The sequence below is a fragment of the Glandiceps talaboti genome, chromosome 1 (genome assembly GCF_964340395.1).
Source record: "Glandiceps talaboti chromosome 1, keGlaTala1.1, whole genome shotgun sequence".
Classification (NCBI taxonomy): Eukaryota; Metazoa; Hemichordata; class Enteropneusta; family Spengelidae; genus Glandiceps; species Glandiceps talaboti.
Genome location: NC_135549.1, coordinates 4332987 through 4355324, shown reverse-complemented (window position 1 = coordinate 4355324; position 22338 = coordinate 4332987). Strand labels below are relative to the sequence as shown.

The 22338-nt window shown below is 37.4% G+C and overlaps 1 protein-coding gene across 1 annotated transcript; it reads right to left on the bottom strand.

The window, feature by feature from the left end:
• Window positions 1-426: 426 nt before the first annotated feature.
• LOC144438815 (protein Wnt-16-like) lies at window positions 427-20998 on the bottom strand. Its single transcript, XM_078127998.1, has 4 exons — window positions 20772-20998; window positions 20335-20579; window positions 19276-19553; window positions 427-2603 (listed from the first exon to the last, which is right to left on the bottom strand). The coding sequence occupies exons 1-4, from the start codon at window positions 20918-20920 to the stop codon at window positions 2139-2141; spliced, it is 1137 nt and encodes a 378-aa protein (XP_077984124.1). The 5' UTR covers window positions 20921-20998; the 3' UTR covers window positions 427-2138.
• Window positions 20999-22338: the final 1340 nt, after the last annotated feature.

The following is a 22338-nucleotide window of genomic DNA, read 5'->3' as shown; positions in this document are numbered from 1 at the left end:
AATTTCTGCTTTCACAAAAGAAAATGGCGGCGTGTTTACGGTGTTTTACGGCGATATCATTCACGTTTGCGATTTTTTTGTGTGAAAATGTTTACTTGAATATAGCAAAAGCAAGTTGGTGTCTTGTTCAACTTTTCTAAACCCGACAACAGGCGACCCCTAGGCGATCGTTTGCTGTGTGTTTCGAGGGATTCCATCCGATATAAATTCTGTCAAACCTGTAAGAGTGGTAGTAAAATCGATATTCCATTGTCATGATATTCATATACACAGAAAGAGCAACAATTTTGATTTTCTTTTATTTTAATATAAAAAATAATATACAAATATACAAAAGATCTGATCTAAATGTTACATACTAAGGTCCAGTGTGATTTAAGTATGCTAAAAATCGAAATTTGATGATAAAAACCATTATTGCGCCTACAAATTTACTATAAAATTTACATCTCCTTTCTTCAGTTCTTCGATCCAGTGTATCACCATGGTTCTTACTTCCAAATAAGGAAAGTCTAGCCATATTGTGAAATAATATGAGAGTGAATCTTTACTGTGATATACATGTATTTGGAAGTTGTGCAGCATTTACAGTGCTATCGTTCAGTGCTAACCCAAATAGATTGATGTTTTCATATAATATACAAAACAGATCTTTGACAAAGTATTTCCTTTTTTTTTAAATGGAATACACTTGGCCTATTGATATAGACTTCTATGGAAAAGATCACATAAACGTGTTTTAGTCGAGTTTGTCTAATATAAATATATCATATATGCATATAGCATTTAACTTGAAATGTAGACCGGACAGAAAGGTGAATGATCTCACTGTCGTTATGTCCTTTGTAGATATATATAGAAGATTTTGATCATGGCAACACATTTCACGCTTTATGGAGTATTAAGATGATTGGAGGAAATACCAGTCGAGTTTATCGAAATGCAATTCTCAAATAGTTGGAGGTTTTCATCCACGACAGAAAACAATTTACCGTAGTGTCGTAAGCAGCGTTCTCGTTTGACAAATTGTTCATATAGTTGGCTTTGTTAGTTCGCTTTGGAAACAATTTTCCCACTTTTCCTGTTGATTATAAAATTTGGGACATTTAGAACGGTAATACTTAGTACCTCCATTGTACAGCCCAGCTTTTACATTCTCTTTGTTGTTTTTCTTTCCTTCAACTGCTCACTGAATATATTACTTATCAATTTGGATGGCATTCTCTTAAAAATGCACACTCGTTCTACTCTCGCTAACCCAACAGGATGAATTGCCTACAAGGGCACCCTCAAGTGTCCATCATACTCGCCAGTACAGTAAATAATGTAACAGCCCATCCTTCGACCGTATGGGGGCGTGATAGGTTGCCGCGACAACAGAATTGGAAATGGCTAATAATTCCTTGCCAAGTCAAGAAGATTCTAACCATGTGTTTCACGTAGTAGCAACTCGGACAGTTGTCATTTTCGTTAAGGGCATGGAAAGATTGTAAATCTGTTTCGTACTAGTTAAGTCAGCAGACTTCCCCCATACTAATATATAAATTTTAAGTAAGCTACATTTACGATATCCCCATTCTACTAAAGAGTAGAAGTACTGCAAATATTGGAGTCAAACGTCTAGGGTAAAACTATTGCAGCACTACCTTGTCGTCTTCTTATTTCATGTCAACTATGTAACCTAACTATGGTTTTTATTTTTATTTCATTTTGCTACTTTATTAATACCTATGTATCCTGTCCTGTACCATCGCAACGTTACTTTATAACATGTCCCCAGCGAAATAATTCCAATGGGAAGAATCACCAGGCGCTGAGGACACTCTTGTGCCTTCTACGTGTAAGGAAGTCTTTACTTTGGACTTTCTCTTGTTAGTAAGTGGTTTGTAAACAGTTTCGTTTTCTTTCTGTACTGCGACTGCCATGTCCTAAATATTTACATACACACAGCAGGAAGTAAATCCAGTTATGTCTGACGGTAATTGTGCATGAACTTGAAGTTATATTCCCAGCAGGTAACAACTTGTATACCATCACTGAGGCAGAGTGACGTTCAGCTCTTGGAGTTTCTCAAGTTGGTATAGAAGGATTGTCTTATAAAATATATGTGAGGTATGTTTTAAACATCTGGTATAATCTCATTTGCATGTATAGCGATCGATCATTGTTTCACAGGTGTCACACGCCACAGAACAACACCAGATAAACTTGCAGTTGCAACGTTCCACATAACGAACAACTTGTGTATTATATCCCCGTCCACAGCAAAGTAGGTGACAGCCGTCAGGTCCAATGGAAGTTCTGTTACACTCCCTTCCAGACGTGCCGGCAATTCCCTTCCTGGAATCTTCCATACAATAGTTGGGAGAGTTTTTGAGAAACACCATCTCTGTTTCGTTTATGGGCTGCTTGCGCAAACGTTTATCCTTTCGACGAAGTCGCTTTTTAGCCCTCGAGTGCAAGGCAACGGATAGTTCGTATCTCATTTTCAAGAAGTCTCCCACATTGCGGAATTTTGGCATTGTTTTCCAGCAAGTCCGCACGTTACAAGATCCAGACACACCATGACATCGACAGTCCACTTTCATTTGTTCTTGAATTGCCTGAAAATAATAATATAAAATAAACATTAATCGAGGTTCCAACTAAATACATTGCTTTTTAAAGTTTCTGGAAAGTGTTCCTTTGTTTTCTGAGAAGATGAGATACATGAGTTCAACTTTCGGATTGGTCGGTTGGTCAAACGATTCATTGATTGATTTATCGATGTATTGATTGATTGGTTGACTGACTGACTGACTGACTGACTGACTGACTGACTGACTGACTGACTGACTGACTGATTGATTGATTGATTGATTGATTGATTGATTGATTGATTGATTGATTGATTGATTGATTGATTGATTCGTTGATTGATTCGTTGATTCGTTGATTCATTAATTGCTTCTTTGGTTGCTTGCTTGCTTGCTTGCTTGCTTTTCGAGATCCGATCGTTTGACCATTCGGGCAGTCTCTGAGCTGGTCGGTCGGATATCTGAGACTGACCGACTGACGTCAGATAGATGATCAGTAATATACAGCTAAACTGATTGACAAATATACTTTGTGACAGACTTCTGTAACTGATTGGCAGTCAGAAAGATAACTCTAGTGCGTCTTGGTGTTTACATAATGACTGACAGATATCTCTCACACATTTGCACGACATAACATATCGGACACGGTTCCGTTGGCATGACAGTCGATCTACTTTACGGTCATATCTTGTTTAGTTCATTGTTTGTTTTCTTACACTTTTAACAGGTCTTATTTCATAACAAATCTTGCAACACTTTTCGTTTAGTTCAAGTCACAGAGACACATAACTTATTCAATAGTTTCCTACATACGAATGATATTGTTGCATACAACTCGGAATTCGAATATTTGATGTTTTTACGTTAATCTGTATATACTAGCATGTTACGAACAATGATGCTACCAAAGCACGGCAAACAATTGTTAATTGTTGGCATCTTTCTTTGTTCTCAGTTAATTCTTCTCTTCTGCCTTGTTTTGCTATATTTTAATGGCATCTGAGGGTTGTTAACAGCAAGTTCCATTTTTGGTCATATACTTCCTTTTTTCCAACTGTCTTCTTGTGTTCAAAACAAATTTGTGCAACAGCTTTTTTTCAGATCTTGAAGGTTACATATTGCATGGAACATTGGCCAAGTTGAGGCACTATTTACTTTCTAAACTTTCAATACTTCCATAAAACTTATCTCGTATCATATTCATGTGTTAATTGTTGCTATAATAAAAGCATACAATATCCATATAGCATTGATATATCTATACAACGTTAAGTGCATTTATTCTATGGGCTTGATGTCAGTGACACTATTTGGGCATACCCAAGAAGTACCTCATCGAATCATTTATTTGGTTTGTCTAACTTCCAACATTCTTGCAAGCCTGAGAGCAGTTTTCTAAAGTTGAGCCATACAACGTTCTTCCAAGCCAGAACAATTTTTCCGATAACTCAACGAAACTCAGTGCATAATACAATATAAAACAAGTACTGTAACGGTGTTATAAACCACGTTGGTTTATAACAGATAACTAACATTACACGCTAGTAAAGAGCTGGCACAATACAATATTTCTGGGACATGTAAAAAAAGGTTTCCGATTTTTAATTCTTTGATTGTTTGCGTTCTCATTAGGTATTCAGAGATTATATGAGATATTCAAATGATCTGATGACGTAATTGGTACCAATAAAATCGAAAAAACCACCACCGGTTGCCACATCTCTTGCATAAGGTGTACGTGTAACCACTTCTATCAAACTGTGTCCAACTAGATCACCTTCTAAATAAGTCTGTATTGAGTATTTGCACCTTTTTCACTGATCTTAGTGGAAAGTGTGAGTTCATTTCTAGACTGTGTCATTTTAACCATCAATCATTACCATTATACGTACGTACCCATGTAACGTGTTCAACTTCATGACATACGTTCATTTGTGTCAACTGTCATCCATCAAAGCAGACGGTGATGGTTGAACGATAAGTAGCTGACATAAACATCCTCATCAAACTACGATGACGTGCAAATTGTATCTTTCAGTGGTTAAAGACAACTCGGATATGTTGACTTATATTATGTCAGTCTAAAAGCCCACCCAGAAATAAAACTCAGTGCACAGTGACTTGTTCATTTCTTCTGTGAGTATATGAAGTTTGTTTCTTCGAAATTGTAAGCCCATACATACATACATACATAGACACACACACATACACACACACACACACACACACATACATATACACGCATACGTTTGTATGTGTTCGTTTCTTTTCAAAATTTAAATTTTGAAGTCTGTAGAATAGTAGAACGACACTACACAATCTGTCTTTCTAAATACATGTTGTTCAAACTTCGATAGATTATTACAAACCAAAATATAATTCAGAATCCCTATATTGTATCTCTAGATACATGTAGCTGGTTTGCGATATGGGCCAGAATTACGGGTGTCGTCATTTTTCACGCGATGTAGAAAAAATAATCAACCTGAATTATTTGACTTAATTTTTAAACTGTTCACATTTTCTGTCAAAATTACTAATAACATTTTGTGATGATTCTCAGATAATATCCAAAAGTTGATAACGATGGATAGGAACATCCACTTTCGTGAGATCTAACGTTGTTGGTTGGTACATGTAATGTTGGTTGGTTGGTAATGTTTACACAATTGATTCATGACTGGTTGTGCCTGTCGGAATTATACATATATCATAACTGACTCTCCATTTTAGTGATGTATTTTAGGCTGCATACGAAGATAGACTACTTTCTAATCTTCAACAAGTCTTCACAGAAGACACATTCCTAAAATGCTTCACTTCTATGTGACTGAATAGTGACATGGTTTTAAAAGAACTTAGTGGCAACAAATAAATACTACAAAGTATCTATGATATGCATGAAATTGCCTGATTTTGATAATTGAACCTGAAGGTTAGGGTCAGAGTTCAATATCTCAAAAAGAAGTTTACACCTAATACTATAGGGATAGACACTTGAATGGAGTCTCTATTTATTAAACTATTTGAGCTTTTGAGCGATGCATATGATGCAGTAAATCATGATTGTTCACAACAAATATGGCCACTATTCAGTTAAAAGTTATGTGAGCACCAAATGTAATGCATATATTATATTTCTCTTCTTCTCTTGTTCTTCATGACCTTATTTAGACATCTTTTTGATTGGCCATACATAATGTTACAGATGTTCTATAAAGGCTTGATTTTGATAACTGACCAAGAAGTTCGAGGTCAGAGGTCACTTTCTTATCAGAAAGCTTGCATGTGATTATATGGGGTTAGACACTTTAATGAACTCTCTATGTATTGAAGTTGTAGAGTTATGTAGCAATATATTGATTTGTTACTCCAAATATGGTTGGCATTCAGTAAAAAAGTGATATGAGTACTAAAACTAAACCTTGTGTATATTTTCTTGTACCTTTTAAGAGAAAGTGGTAACAGATAAATGAGACAAAGTGTCTGTGATATGGAAGAAATGGCTGGATTTAGATCATTGTTCATGAGGTCAAATTCAAGGTCAAAGGCCAGTGTCTTAAAGAAAGTCTGTACTTGATAATAAGAGGAATTTAGTCGCTAGGCATGTGAATGATGCTGTACGAATATTGATTTCTAACTACAAATGTGACAGCCATTCGGTCAAATTTGCATATGTCACAAAACTAAGTGACCTGCATATGTATATGACATATCATCTTTGTGCCAAGTGTGAAAAAAGTGGATATTACATGTCTAAGAAATGACGGACGGACAGACGGAATCCATTGCAATAGTCTCCCCTGCAAGTGTCGCCAAACATGTAATATGATCATGGCCAAAACATTGTAAATTTGAAGCGAAAATTGAGTGATATTGCAGGTAAGAGAACTATTGAAACACGTAAAATCATCGTGGTCTATTTGCAGGAAGAGACGAACGACTATCTGCTTCAGCGTCATGTTTTATGGCATACAGGAAGAGTTGTGGGAACTGCATGTAAAACCCTCTCGTAAATTAAGAAAAAAAAACGTTCGGTGATATTACCACATCTGTCAGTCCGGGTCAATTATAGGGTTGACTTTGTTACGCTTGACGATTTCTACCAATTCAAGTATGACGCTACTAAAGTGTCAATTTCTTCTAATGTTTCGGTGATCGCTCCAGTGTATACATGGACAGCTGATCTCAAACAACGCCTGAAACTAAATTATGGTGTTTACTTTTCGATATCGCTTCACCGTGTGGTGAGACAGATTGCTATTTTGCATTGCATATCATAATTTTACGGCGCATCACATCATAGTACACTTGTGACAAATAACTATATAGCACCACATCACATCACATCACATCACATCACATCACATCACATCACACCACACCATATAACATCACGTCTTATCACATTAAATCACATCACACCACACCACATCATATAACATGACATCTTATCACATCATTTCACATCACACCATACCACACCACACCACACCACACCACACCACACCACACCACATAACATCACATCTTATCACATGACATGACTTGACATCATATCACTACATCATTACATCATACTACACTACATCAGTCATCACGCCACATCACACTACATCGCATCACATCATATCATATCACATTACGTCGCATCACACCATACTTCATCAAACTTAGTCAAATCACATTACATTACGCCACACCACACCACATCACACCACACCACACCACATAACATAACATCAAATCACATCATAGAGCTGCATTTACTACCACATACGTGTTCACACGCTATCGATGATACCAAGTGTGTATATATGTATGCATACATGCATGCATGCGTGCGTGCGTGCGTGCGTGCGTGCGTGCATACGTACGGACGGATATATGTATGTATGTATGTATGTATGTATGTATGTATGTATGTACGTATGTATGTATGTATGTATGTATGTATGTATGTATGTATGTATGTATGTATGTATGTACATGTATGTATGTATGTATGTATGTATGTATGTATGTATGTATGTATGTATGTACGTACGTACATACGTATGTATGTATGTATGTATGTATGTATGTATGTATGTATGTATGTATGTGTGTGTGTATGTATGTATGTATATATGTATGTATGTATGTATGTATGTATGTATGTATGTATGTATGTATGTATGTATGTGTGTACATTTTATCTTATCTGCCTACTACTAAACTAGTCTATCTCCTACATTTATCAAATAATCGATTTATTCTTGTCAGGTGCATCCATTATATAAATTCGTTCTGAATTGTTTTCTTGTGAATACATCATACCTAGACCTAATATACTACTACAAATGATGCATCATACTAGCCCCAGTTTTAGAGAACCACCTCGGAATAACTTGAACAGTACTAGTATTACACAATGTTACAGTAGTTCTTTTAACTAATGTTTTCTGAACGTCAATATGACACCAAGACAAAGAGGAATGATTTGCTATATAAGGAAATAGGGATAAGGGGGCGGGTGGTATTCTTTAAGATGAACATAATTCTACAGACCGCATATACGAGAGGACGTGATAAATGATAAAATGTAGGCGATATGGATGGGTTAAGCCAAGGCAAACAAGTGAAACAGTAGCCGAAAAGGGAGATTTAAGTACACAAACAGACTGAATTCCACTCTCACAGGAGAAACAAACTTTGTGGTGAAATCTTGGTATCGTCTCTATTATAAGTAGGTTTGTGATACTTCGACCTTTTGATCGGACGACCAACGGGGTAAATGAAAATCTCAGACTCAGTGTGTGATATCTCGCTAAAAAGGGTTACTTTTGAAAACTTGCCTCTTATATATACACTGGGTGAATGAAGTTCATTGGAAGCTTTGTATCTGCAACAAAAGTTCTGTCCAATACCTTGTAAGTCCCCTGCACTGAGCATTATATGTGTGCTGCGACCTGACTTCCCTTTCTCGCTATGTAGCCGCACAACAGTCTATACGGTATTATCTGTTTTGTTTAAAAAGGACAAGCGAAGGACCCAACAAGGTCTAACCTATATTTAACATTTATAAGAAAACGGGGAAAATATAGTTCCTTGGTAAAGGAACTTAGAAGTTGATTATGAATGTTTATGTCTAAGTAATGTTACAGTTGAAGTAGATTCTTCTCGGAAAGACGATTACTTACGATACAATTTAACGCAAGTTTGACTCGAAAACGGGGCATAGAGATTCACTTGGAAAAAAACAGTGTTGACAGTCGTCCCACACCATCCTCAATCCCACTCAGCAGAAGGCATTCACGCATAGCAAAATTAGTTCTATTTTGACGAGGTATTTACAGTGGTGTACTAACCAAAATACACTGAGCAATGGTGCGATTCATTATTTCATGATGATAGATTAACATCTTCTATGCAAACTGATTTATATATATTTTAAATCTTGCAGCTTTTATTGACTGCTTCTGCTCTACCCCTCTACTTTACAGTTTATAAATCATTTGTAAGTGTTTTTCACGTATAGATGTTGTACGGATGTGCGGTCGTGATGGTACTGTTTAATCAGGATTTCTTTGTCCCTCGTCTTCTGAATATACTGTATACATCTTTAAGCTTGGCCCTGGGGCACTCCATTCTTCCCCTTGTCTTTATCTAAACAAGGTACTCGGAGTGTTCTAAACACGGAGTTGCATTGCAGACCACTCACACACGCCATCACATCTCTGACAATGTTTGTTTAGATGGCATACGAAGTCACTCTCCTTACATAAAAAAAATCCCGTCGGAGAGAAGAGAGGAAAGAATTTCAAATTCGGGTAGCCCCCCACCGAATAACCAGAGGGTGGGATAATTACTTAATTTGTTTTCAGTACACATGGGCATCTTTTCAAAGGACATACATAAATACACCCGTTCTTACTATTAGCAAACCTTTGAATAACAATAAGTTGACAAACATGAGCAAGCGTTGCAGGTACTAGGTACTCCAACCAGGTTAGTCACGGTTTAAATGAGATTCATGAGGTGATAGATGAGGTCTACCAAAAACCTAAATCATCCATCAATTCCCACAAAATATAGTTTCACCTTCAAACCACAGAATGCACGAGCGCTGAATTTTCATGAGCAGTGCTATTACCTGCAACTAAATCTAATTAAAAGAGCACCGCTTTAAACTCCAAGCTACAGAACAGATAAAGCTAATAAGAGTTATAAACTTAAATAGTCAATTACCTGTAACCCCTTGATGATATTTTAAGTTATCCCAGTCTGTAATTTAAAGCGTTAATAATATTCATGACCTTCTCCGTGTTTCACCCTCTATCTTAGACTAATGCTTAGATCGTTTTGATGAATATACATGTCACGAGCACCGTTTATAACTGTGTGCCTTTCATTCTTTACGCTAATAGAATTCATGGAGCGGGTCCTATCTCCATTCAAATCTACCATTCGTATTTCTTGTCGTGGACAGGGTCCTATCTCCATTCAAATCTACCATTTGTACTTCTTGTCATGGACAGGGTCCTATCTCCATTCAAATACTAGTATACCATTCGTATTTCTTGTCGTGGACAGGGTCCTATCTCCATTCAAATCTACCATTCGTACTTCTTGTCGTGGACAGGGTCCTATCTCCATTCAAATCTACCATTCGTACTTCTTGTCGTGGACAGAGTCCTATCTCCATTCAAATCTACCATTCGTACTTCTTGTCGTGGACAGGGTCCTATCTCCATTCAAATGTACCATTTGTACTTCTTCGTGGACAGGGTCCTATCTCCATTCAAATATACCATTTGTACTTCTTGTCATGTACACTGTCCTATCTCCATTCAAATATACCATTTAAGTACTTCTTGTCGTGGACAGGTCCTATCTCCATTCAAATATACCATTTGTACTTCTTGTCATGTACACTGTCCTATCTCCATTCAAATATACCATTTGTACTTCTTGTCGAGGAACTTTTAACCCCAAATTTATTATCTTTTGATAAATTGGACATGATGACGTCATGACGACAGACCATGCCTATATTCATTTGTTTACAGTAGCAATAGGTTAACATTTATCAAAGTTTAACGTGGGACTTTTTCTAACGCCAACGTGTCCTATGAGAAGAGACGATTTAATTGTGAATGTACAATCATCAAGCAGTCATTTTAATTTCATGTAGCACCGTCATGGTTCTTTAGGAATGTTTCAACGTCTTAAGAAATTCCGATTTCTGCATAAATATTTGCACTAATTGTTTTCTAAAAGATTTCCGCAAAATTTTCAAATTTAAGAAGATTACCTGGGATTCCATGTCCTTCGAATAAATTGATCAATATTATCCCAAAATATCCAATTCCAAGAGAAAGAGTTGGTAGCATTTGATTATATACAGTGGCATGTAAAACGAAAATATTGTCATCCATGATATTTGATATACTCGACATAATACATGTACTTAATGTACCCGGTATGATATTTGAGGTACCCGACATATTAAATGTATTCGACATGGTATTTGATTGACCCGTCATGATATTCGATGTATTCGAAATGGTATTCGATTGACCCAACATGATACTTGATTTCCCGGTATGATATTCGATGTACCCGATATGATATTTGATAAACCCGACATGATATCGATGTACCCAACATAATATTCGATGTACCCGATATGATATTCGAAGTACCCGGCACGATATTGGATATATCCGACATGACATCGATGTACCCAACATGATATTCGATGTATTCGACATGATATTCGATGTGCCCGACATGATATTCGATGTACCGGACATGATATTCGATGTACCGGACATGATATTCGATGTACATATCGTGTATCCACACGTTTCTCCTGTGTTCTCGTATGTTGCAATCAACCGTATCCGAATCTCATACAGCCACTACTGAGAACAAAAGATGGGACTTTTCTAGAGGCTTGAATTAATTCAATTATATAATTGAATTCGATTGCTTCTACAACTCCAATGGATACAGTTTACCTTTCTTCAAAACAGTCCGCCTCTGAGATTATTACCACGAGACGTGTAAGAATAGATGTATCTTGGTCGAAGACCGAGTCCCACGTTTTTAAGTGGGGATTAGAAGTCCAGCTTTCAACCCGCTAGTTCCCATTCAATTATATCGCTATTTAGACCCCCTTTTCATTTGGCAGTCTTTACAAACGTACCTGGGGCCAACGTACCTCATTATACCACTTCTCGTCAACTTTCAAAGGCTGCACGCCTTATCAATACTTCTACTTGTGATCGTTTTTCTTTACTTTCTTGACAGTCTCCTCAAAGCAATATCCAAAGTTTGAATATTACTGCCAGACATATACAGTTAATCAAAACATTGCTAATAGAAGTTGACATGGCAGCCTTCGAACGCAGGTGTTCTCTGCGGTGCTAGTTTCAAATCCCACCCTTGGGGAATAGCCTGATCTGTTTTCTTTAGTACATTTTCTTAAGATCTTAGTCAATATTAAAGTTTTTATTTAAACATAAGCCATTCAATTAGTCCAATGAATGGGTAAGTATTTTTCCCCTTTCATTAGCTAAATAGTTTTGAATGGGGGCTGGCCTTTCTGTTTCTGCTTGAAGGGGCAAGGAGCTTACTGCAGACCAATTTAGCTGGTGGGCCGATAACTTTACGAAAGTGATTACCTGAAAACGTCGGGTGGAGTTTTCTGACTCGTTTCGTAAGCCATTACTTCGACCAACCGTAATGAAACCTGCCTTTACAAGGTAGTTACAAACATTTGATAGGAGGACGATGTGAATTAAAACAAACGTCTTTCAAAGGAGACGAAGTACACCTTCTTATATATGTTGTGACTGGTAGCAGAAGAATGTTGAAATCGTGAGTATTAATGCATACGTACAGACTTGATTTACCTACTTCCATTGAAAGCTTTCATTTTCTATAACTAATTGAGTAAAGTGGCGATTCATAGCAGCGAATTCTCTACCCATTCAACGTTAAGTAGCTATGGTTAATTTGTAATCGTAGTTCAGGGATTAGTCTAACTCGTATTTACTTCCACTTTCAATAGATAGAGATCCCGTTTTAAGTGCGATAATACAGATTTACACTTTTTGGCACAATTCTAAATTGTACTCTCCTCCAAATCCGGTTTAAGGAATAGAAAGTGACAGAACTACATTCATATACAATGATGCGACTGGTAATGAATAAAAAAAGGTCCTGTACAAATTAACATGCATACAAACCCTACATCGATTGAGAAGAAAGGGTATGGTCCCCAATATTGGCACACAATAAGACTTATCAATATTTGTTTGCCACTAGACAAAACAACAATGATATTGTTTTCTTTAGATGTCCCATGTTTGTTTCAGTTAGACAGTCATCAACATCACGGTACACACGTGAAACTCACAGAGTATAGTGGAGTCATACCGGTGAGCTGCGATCAACTCATGGTCGTTTTGAGTAAGAAAAATCAGTTAAAAAATGACACGCGTTTCGAATCAAATGTCTCATGCCGACACATCATCAGTATGTTTATTTTAATTGGTATCAGACAGTAAAGAAATCTAACGGCTGTTATGAAACTTACTAAAGTTAGCGTTAGTGTGACGAAAATGATTCTTTTAAAGTCAACAGAAAAAGCAGGTCAAACAGGTCAAATTTCTTTATTAGTATAATGCGGTTACAGTTCGATTCTTCAAGTGAAAAGTACACGGTGCACAAAAATAGTACGTTTACCTTTATTCCTCCATATCTACCGTCTTCACTTGCATGAATCCCGTTATGTATTTCTGCAGCGTGTTTTACAATGAATCGTACTATAATTGCGACAACCACGAATTTCTTTACCTCTACAGTTAATGGAAAACTGGAATGGCTAAAGAATTTCAGGAGTATACACACGTTTTCTAGACATTAGCTTACCACCATACGCAATGAATGCACATGATGCCAAGGATGGTGCACTGCCAGTTAAGGACAACCTTGCTTCAATAACCGATGGAACAATTTGCAAAGAAAAAAGCGACAATAGTTATAATGAATATAGCATATTTATAATCATATTTGAATTCATCTGTCGTATAACTCATCACGTCATTGGGTTAGCGTATGATACATGTACTATATACAAAACGTGTCTGTCAGAGGGACACGCTTGAGTATAAGCTTAGTAATACTTAGGTAAGCAGACAGATAAAAGATAGTTAAAAAATGACAGTATGTGCATGAACCAGTTGAGTTTTTTGTAATTGTAGCCTTCTTCCATTACTTTATAGTATAAACCAATTTATTAGCTAAAGAAAAGCAATTGATTTCATACGGCTTTAAGGTTACTAAGAAATTCTAAAGTCATGACCTGAAATTCCTGAGCAACTCAATTTTACTAAGCATAGGTTGACATTTCAAATTCCATTATTATACCTGATTGGGTGGTGTATCTTCACTGGGTCACCTCAAAAGATAGATAAAGAACGAACTTGAACTGGTGTTACTATCCTTCTTTTTTGCACACGGATTGTTATTAGTGTCATCACTGAAAATATTAAATCCTAAGTTTTGGTTCCATCAATGCCAGAATGTCTGTCAGTTAGTTAGTAACACCTAGTCAATTTTCTTGAAGACAGAATCGTTAATGTTCTACGTGTATATATTCTTGTTTGTTTAGTAAAGAGTCTTCCTTAAAAGTTCCAAGAAATTCCAAGAATTTTTATCTTGATGAATATTAATCCCAAAGGCGTTTTTCACTATAGTATGTGCTGTTAACTTGTTATTGATCCCCATTTGGATAAGTTAAATACTTGTGTATGGTATTTGGTATGTTCCCAGTGACGCAACAGTCAAGGTTATGTGAGATCAATGCATTGTCTAAGAAACTACAAAAATCATTTTCTCAAGCTCCATTTTTCACATATACACATGTAGGAAATAAATTCCGAGGTTAAGCAAAAGGTAACGAACCTCGACGGTTATTGAACCGTGTCACAGTGTCGAAAACGAGCAAAATGTGGTTGAAAGAAACAGTTAAGAGGGAAACTTAAAATGTGAAGCGTGTGTTTGATTTATAACGAATATGACCATTATATTACCACAATCGCCTCGTAATTGAGAAGTAACCATTTCGATGTACTCGTAATGTAACTAAAAAACAGTAATCTACCAGGTGACACAACGTTTCCTGTGGTACATACATGCATGAATGGTGTTGGTTGGGTCTTGTCTTCAGGGACGCTTGGTGAAAAGGGGTGACAAAACAGTCCCGATGTTTACAAAGTATTTCCACGTTTCATTGATGGCTAGTATATACAGACAGCATCGTCTGACAGCTGTCTCTCAGAGTTGATTAACGACCCTCATGTTGCTTTTCAGGTAGACTGACCTATTCTCGTTAATATAACTCGACAAAACCTTTATTTCTGTAAAATGATGTTGCCTCGTCTTCACTAATCCACTCCGTTGTAAGCTGTAATTGTCAAGGGAGGCCATAAATTTCAAACGAGTTGACAAATATAACGTGTAGGTTAATTTCTTATGTCAGGACTATAATTCTACCAAACTATTAATCTCTACCACACTAGTTGTAGCGTTCCCAATTTTACATTCATGGAGTCGTTATATTGTCAATGCTTCACGGCTTGCGTCACTGCATATCTGAGTTGACGCCCTTTTATACACGCCCTAAACTGCATAACGTTTTATGACCTGAATAAAGTTATCAAGTGTCTATTCAAAGTGATTAATTCATGTTCCGAATGAATTTCCAGTGTGCCTACGCCTTACAAACAAGTTGTCGTGAATAGAAAATACGCCTATGTCGAAGTTCTCCAAGTTTCGATCAAAAGTAGAGGAGTGAAAACAATTCTTGTTTTTCTGTATTTCTTTTTTATTTCAACATTAAATTTCTTCGACTGAAATCGTAAAAACTAATCATATTATACCTCAGCATTTTGGTTAAGTTGTGGTTACTTACAAATAAATATAAAAAACATTGTCGTTGTTTTGTCTTATATAGTGAAGGGGTGGAATCGACATGCGATGACGGGTCTGTTCTTCACCGGGGGGGGGGGGCTTCTTGTGGGTGACGTGAGACACTGCTTGGAATTAATTCGTCATTGTGTTGTTTTGTTCATTTGTCCGTATTGTTTGTCATGACAATGACCGTCTGGTGGTGGTCCCATCGTAAAAATGTTGTTTTCAGTTTCTATAGCAATTCCAGACATATCGTGAACTTTAATTGCGCGAATTTGAAACAAAGGAATTGAGTCTAACAACGACAGTCGATTCTTACCTGTATTCATTTGAAGCGACCTCAGCGAAGTTTTATGTACATGTGAAAACGAATATCTCATTTATATGATCGCATTCTAAACAATTAATGGTTTCTGATTGTCATTCGTGGTTGCTCCACTCATTATAATCAGTTTATCAAAATTAAACATCGAAGTAAATCCTTGGATGTTGTCATCACATTAATGCAGGTGCAGTGCTTTGAAAACATGATCAATCTTCATAAAAAGTCTAGTTATTTGTAAATCTGGGTGGTAGGTTTTTTAAAAGGATGTTACAACAATGGTATCTGGCTGCTTTAGAGTTTCGCAACAAAATTACTTTCAGTGAGAAAGCTAGACAAAGAGCATCGCCAGCGATAAACAAACAGAGGTGAAAGGTCAATTCACGAGAAAGGCATTCCGAGTCAGATGATAATATAAACAACTAATACAATACCTTTATACCGATGCTTTTCGTTGTAAAGAAACTTGTGTCGGTTAATGTATTTTGACAGAGTTAGAAGCTGTTGTGTTTTCACCCACATACCACAGAAGGCTTTAACCGGACAAAATTTGTAAACATGTAGAGCTGTAAAAAAGTACGGATGTGATAACCGGTGACAGTCTTGATACTACAATGTTCATACGTATCCATTATAAGTCTACACTGTACACAGCTAGAATTTAAAAGCTTTTGCAGTGGGAAAAAGGCCGTCATTGTGTTGGGTGTCCGATGACTTACTGACCTACGAAACCCGGCTGTTCATACATCGCCAAGGCAGACTATGCTGTACATGGCTTTTAGACGCCATTATTCGGCTTGAGTAAGCTCAGACAGGACATAGCTATGGTAAAATGCACAGCGTCTACTTTGGCCTCACAAATAGGCGAATCATGACCAATTTATAGCACACCAGTTCTAAAAACATTTTTTCATCCTGTTGACTTCGAATGCACACGGTAGACAAAAGGCTGTCAGTCTCGATCACAAGCAACATTATTGACTTGGTAGCAATTAGAGCCATTACCAGATCTAGGACACACCATCAAACGCTTAATCTCGAGTCATTAGATTTGTACGTGGTTTTAGCTTTCAAGGAGAACTGTCTGGAGAAAGGGACACACACACAACAGATTTTTTTACCCTTAATTCGCAGTACTACGAGTACCTCAACTGTCAAAAGAATAAACGAGAATTGACAAATCCACACACGGTGCAGTACGCCCTTGATGAATTCAAATACAGATAGGCATTGAAGTTTTGTACAAAGAAGTAGCCACGATTTATCAATGCGATAGCATGGGCTTTGAAAGGACCGAATGTCCCCTTCTTTGTGTATCTCTGTAAAGTTGGCTGCTCCTAGCGTGTCTTACAATCTTTCGGTGTTGTTTGTTATCTCTGCCTTGGATAACAAGTCGAATGACGTAGGCCTCGTGTGTGAATGCTTGTAAGCGAAATCTTTGAGTAGTTCAAAAGCACACTAGTGAAAACTGAGTTACACGTAGTCTACATTGGCATGTACTCGTGGCAAGAATAGGTGTTAGGCTGAAATATCCACAAAATCAACAAAATACAAACAAGTACACACGTAAAAACACATTAATGTAAGATAGCAAGGGGGTTTCTCCGAGTAACTGTTTTTCATCAATCCTACAGTACCGAGAAATGTCTACAACCTAACTTTTTTTCTTTGTTCAATTGACATCTCTGCACCAATTATGTGTACACCTTTTGATCGTATTTGGTTCGGTATATTTGATAATATTCACCACGGTGAGACCTAAGACCTCCTAAAAAGTTTTCGAATGTTTCTCCAAAGTTTTTGAATCGCCTTGGTAACGTTTGCGATGAGAGAAATGCACAAATATGGTAATTTAAAAGACACTGCTGTTTGACAATTTTTGTACAATCTATGCTATTATGTCAAATCGGATTTTCGGTATACATCTAAGAACAACCCCATAGTGTAACTTTTTCTTTTCTCATTATGTTTATTCATAACCGTAAATTTTAGAGTTACTACTTTTCATCTGAAAAAAATTGCCGCAAATTATTCTTCTTGTATCGCTAAGCTTTGATGGTAATAGGTCTATACTGTAGTATTAGGTGAGAATGCAAAAGGGCAAAACGGTTTATTAGCTGTCTACCTTGCTCTCACGAACCCATTTACAAACGCTCCAGTTCAACCAAAAACGCTCTTGAAACCTACTTGTGTGTTTTGAAATACATCAAAACCCCCGTCGATGGTAATTCAATATGGAAATAACGTGACTTAATGAGTACCCACGAAGAGTATTGAATTGGTGTGCATGCGAGTCTACACCATAGTGACCAGCTTAACAGTTTACAAGAAGACTACTTCAACGTCACCCTCGGCGTCTCCAAATAGCTCAACATTGAGTTCAGATCGATAAAAAAATCGTTATCGGCAGGCGTGACATACCTATATGCTATACAAACAAAGATGAAATTGGTGCGTAAAGTGTTGATTCTGCACTCCAAGATGAGTGTGTTTCACACATCTTAGAAAACTAAAACCACCGAAAGGCAAGCACTGCTGACTGGACTGAGTGCAATAATTGGCCAAATGTGTACAGTATACCGAGCCAAAACCGATATAGATATACGTACAGTAAAATATAAATCGACTCGGTGAAGAGTCTTTTCGGAAGAGAAATACAGGTATTGAAACTTGACTGTGATGTCACCGCGGATAGTTACGGTAAACAAGGAATGAGTACTCCAGGAAATATTTTCAGAATGTGGAAATTAGAACAATGAACTTCGATTGTCGTTCCTAAATCGGGAACGAGTATTGTCTTAACGTGTTAGCTTTCGTGCGGACATAAGACGACAAGGGATTGATGTAACAGCTCGACCTATTCGTGTCGCCAGTAAGAATGGAGCGTACATCCAAGAACATGTTCGCTTTGTAAATCACTAGGGTAAACAAGACGACGAGTGTGTACAAAAAGTATTTAAGCGTAAATATCGGCGATTGACATGAGAAATATGAATGTAGTAGCGACTATAGGTCTCCATATGGGTAGACATATTAAACACGTCTTTGTGAATTGTTTGCTTAATATTTCAATTTTTTTAAAATTCGTCCTGCATAACACATTCATGTAAATTATTATAATAACATATTGTTGGTACATTTACGTCATTCTTTGTTCTTAAATATTAAATTCAAAGTTACTAATGAGTTTTGGTAAGCAACTTGGTGTCAATTAATTGCGTCTGTCATATTTTGGTAACATTTCAGTATATATATAGGTAAAAAAGAGTAAGAAGTAAAACGACTAGCCTACTAACATATATATATATATATATATATATATATATATATATATATATATATATATATATATATATATATATACACACAATTATCATATTAAATGAATTAAATAGTATATTCCTTTACCTTCCTTCCAACTTCATTATTGTGTAAATTCATCAAGCTACGGACTTTATCCTTTTTGTAGGATTTATCCGGTGCATCCACAAAGTTCTTGCTAAACGTGATACCATAATTGATGTTATCGCTGCACCCTCCCCACTTCCATCCTTCTTCAAGAGACTGTGAGTCAGTGGATAAATCACACGAGCAATCCGTCAGGTTCCCCGCACTACAAGCGTGTGTGACTGCATGTACAACTCCAGCCGTTGTAATGGCATATATGAACGCCGTTTCCCTATAGCCTAGATGCATAGACAGATCACAGGAGAGCGGACAAAACAGAATATTCTTACGTTAGAATATTTGGGCGGTGGTGAGTTATGTGCATTCAGTCGTGTTGTTTCGTTGTTGCGGGTCACCGCGTTTCTCGTCTAGTATGTTTTAGCATATAAAGACTCGGTGTCCAGAATCCATTTTTCGGCAGTACTAAGAACATTGCAAGATTAACCCGATGTGTTTGTTTGACCAACCTTAGCTTTTACATCCACAATAATTGTGATGTATAGTGACACGCTTCCCTTCCATTTCAAGAAGGTATTCGTAAACGAAGCAGGGGGTCGTGTGAGGAGAGGGGCACTGTCAACCTCAGACTGTTGAAAATTAAAAAGTCGTAGGCTTTATGATTGTTGCTCAAAACGCTGTTAATGTCTATATTACCTTCTGTGAACGAAAATACTAAACCCCTTCATGCCATATTGGCACAAAACAAGTCGAAGCCGTCAATCAACAATAACACTTTACACTTTATCTTATAGCGGCACGAAAGAAAAACAAAGACGTGGATCGGATTGGGGGATTTTGCTTTCCCGTCTCCGCTGAAGCATTGAAGGTGTTGTATGTGGTGTCGTTAAAATAGGCCATGTCACTAGTAATTAGCCTGTGTACGAGTGTTTAAAACAACAACATTAAGATGCAAATAATGAAGTATCTATCTGAGATAAGACAAAAGATAGAACTAACGGGAATACAGACAATGTTTTGATTATCTATAGGATGTAATTCAAGATGTATGGGATGGTTTACCTTCTAGTAGTATTTTCCCAAAGACGTTTTCATCAGGTGTAGTCGAGCAGTTCCATCTTTCACGTTCAAATTGTCTTTGGCATTCCTCTATGCCTAGTCTGACTCCATCGCTGACACTCGTGATGGTACGTGGTTTCGTCTTACATACGTCTTTCTGCTCGTTCACCAGACCGGTCACTACATTGCATACCTTGTCTTGTGGTTCAGCGGGGTTAGTGATAGCCACCGATGAAACCCCAAGCCGCCTAAATAAGTAATCATACATTGAACACACGTTCAGATTGTGAAATGCTATGATTTTGGACTTTTATAAACCCTCTGACGGGACAACAGTAAAGACATTAATCATACTTAATAACTTCCAAAATCAACTTATAAGTGGTGTGAGGTTTGACAAACACGGTGTATTATATGTCATACGAGTATAAGACACTTACAGCCACGATCCCAATGACTTTCCGGTCACCAGAAGAATAAAAATCACGACTTGATAAGTAATCCGTAAAGTTGATCCCGAATTAAAGGCTGCCATAGTGATTTGGAACAGGCTGAAAGTAACTCTGTCTAAATGATGTACATAGTACATGTATAGTCATGTGCATGAGAAACCACACTGGGTTTGTTACGAGGTTATACATGAAGTTAGGCTCCGACGTGCTTCATCAGTAAACTCTGCAAACCTGAACTGATCTATGTCCGCTCCGATCTTTAAGCCCCTCCCTCATTGGACGGTCGAGGGTGGGCCCGTCAACAGGTGTCATCCAAGCGCGCAGCTGATTGGTGCATGTCTGTTTTCTTGACGTCAAAGTGGTCATGTGACCTGAATTGTAGCCGACCCCTTTCTGTAGTTTCGTGTTGGGAGTACTCGTGTTGTAGCCCAGCTCAGTGACATTTGTATAACTGGTTGTTTATCTATTGTATCGTTGTCAGTGAGATCAATACAACAGTTTCAAAGCCTTATTTGAATGGCACTACACAGATAGTGTAGATAGGTTGTGCATGTAAAATTTAACTCACCTCAGTGCAGGACGACCACACTCGTTCCCGACTAACTTCATTGCTGGTTGCCAATTGTATATTAATTAGCGGCTTACTATTGCGCCCAGATAATCCAATAAAAGACCCCTTTTCATCGACATAAAGGGCAGATTTACCAGTGCTTGCTTGTTTCTGTAAACTTTCGGACACACAAAAAAACTGAACGTCGAATGTTTGAAGATACTTGAGAGTTACGAGGCGGCCATGTTTCGGATGACAAGGATTACTATCGCTGGTTATACGACGAAGGAGTATGTACCTTGAAGTATTTGTCACCTACCTTACAATAATTATATCTTTACTGTCATTTACAAAGAAGAGAGTGTCCAATGTGAATCCGCTATTCTGACAATTGTGTCTTTTTCTAATGGGATATCGAGTAGTTTTGTACGTAGGTCGAAACAGCCGGCGATGGCCAAACCAGACAGGTCTGGCGTGTTTATTTCGAACTCGTGGGAGCGTGTCCACTGTTGAACCGGGTTGTAACAAATGAATCATCCGTGGTGTGCCTCATTAACTGATTGGCGTACCTCCCGGTATTGCCCAACGGCATGGTACGATAGTGTCGACGCAATTTCGGGGTAATTTAAAAGACTGAGGGTGAAAAATACAATTGTCAGAATTATCTTAGAAATGATTTGACTATTAAACACATTTCGTTACCATTTTATTAGTGCTGCACTTTGCTCATGTACATCGTAGACCGAGACGATATAAATCTTGGTGGATCGGAATCACGCATGAAATAACACTCGTGATTATCATTGTTGGAGACCTCATCTTTCAACTACCGAACTGTTTCATAGTTCTACATCTTTCAGTCAACAAACCGTCACGGTTCCGAGTGAGTGAGATCCTAGTAGAAAGTGGAAAGAGTGACAACCCCTTCTAGTTGGAGCATTCATGCATGGGTGAAAACTTAATGTTGACTGTAACATCATGGTCATATATGTCAAGAGGTGACAA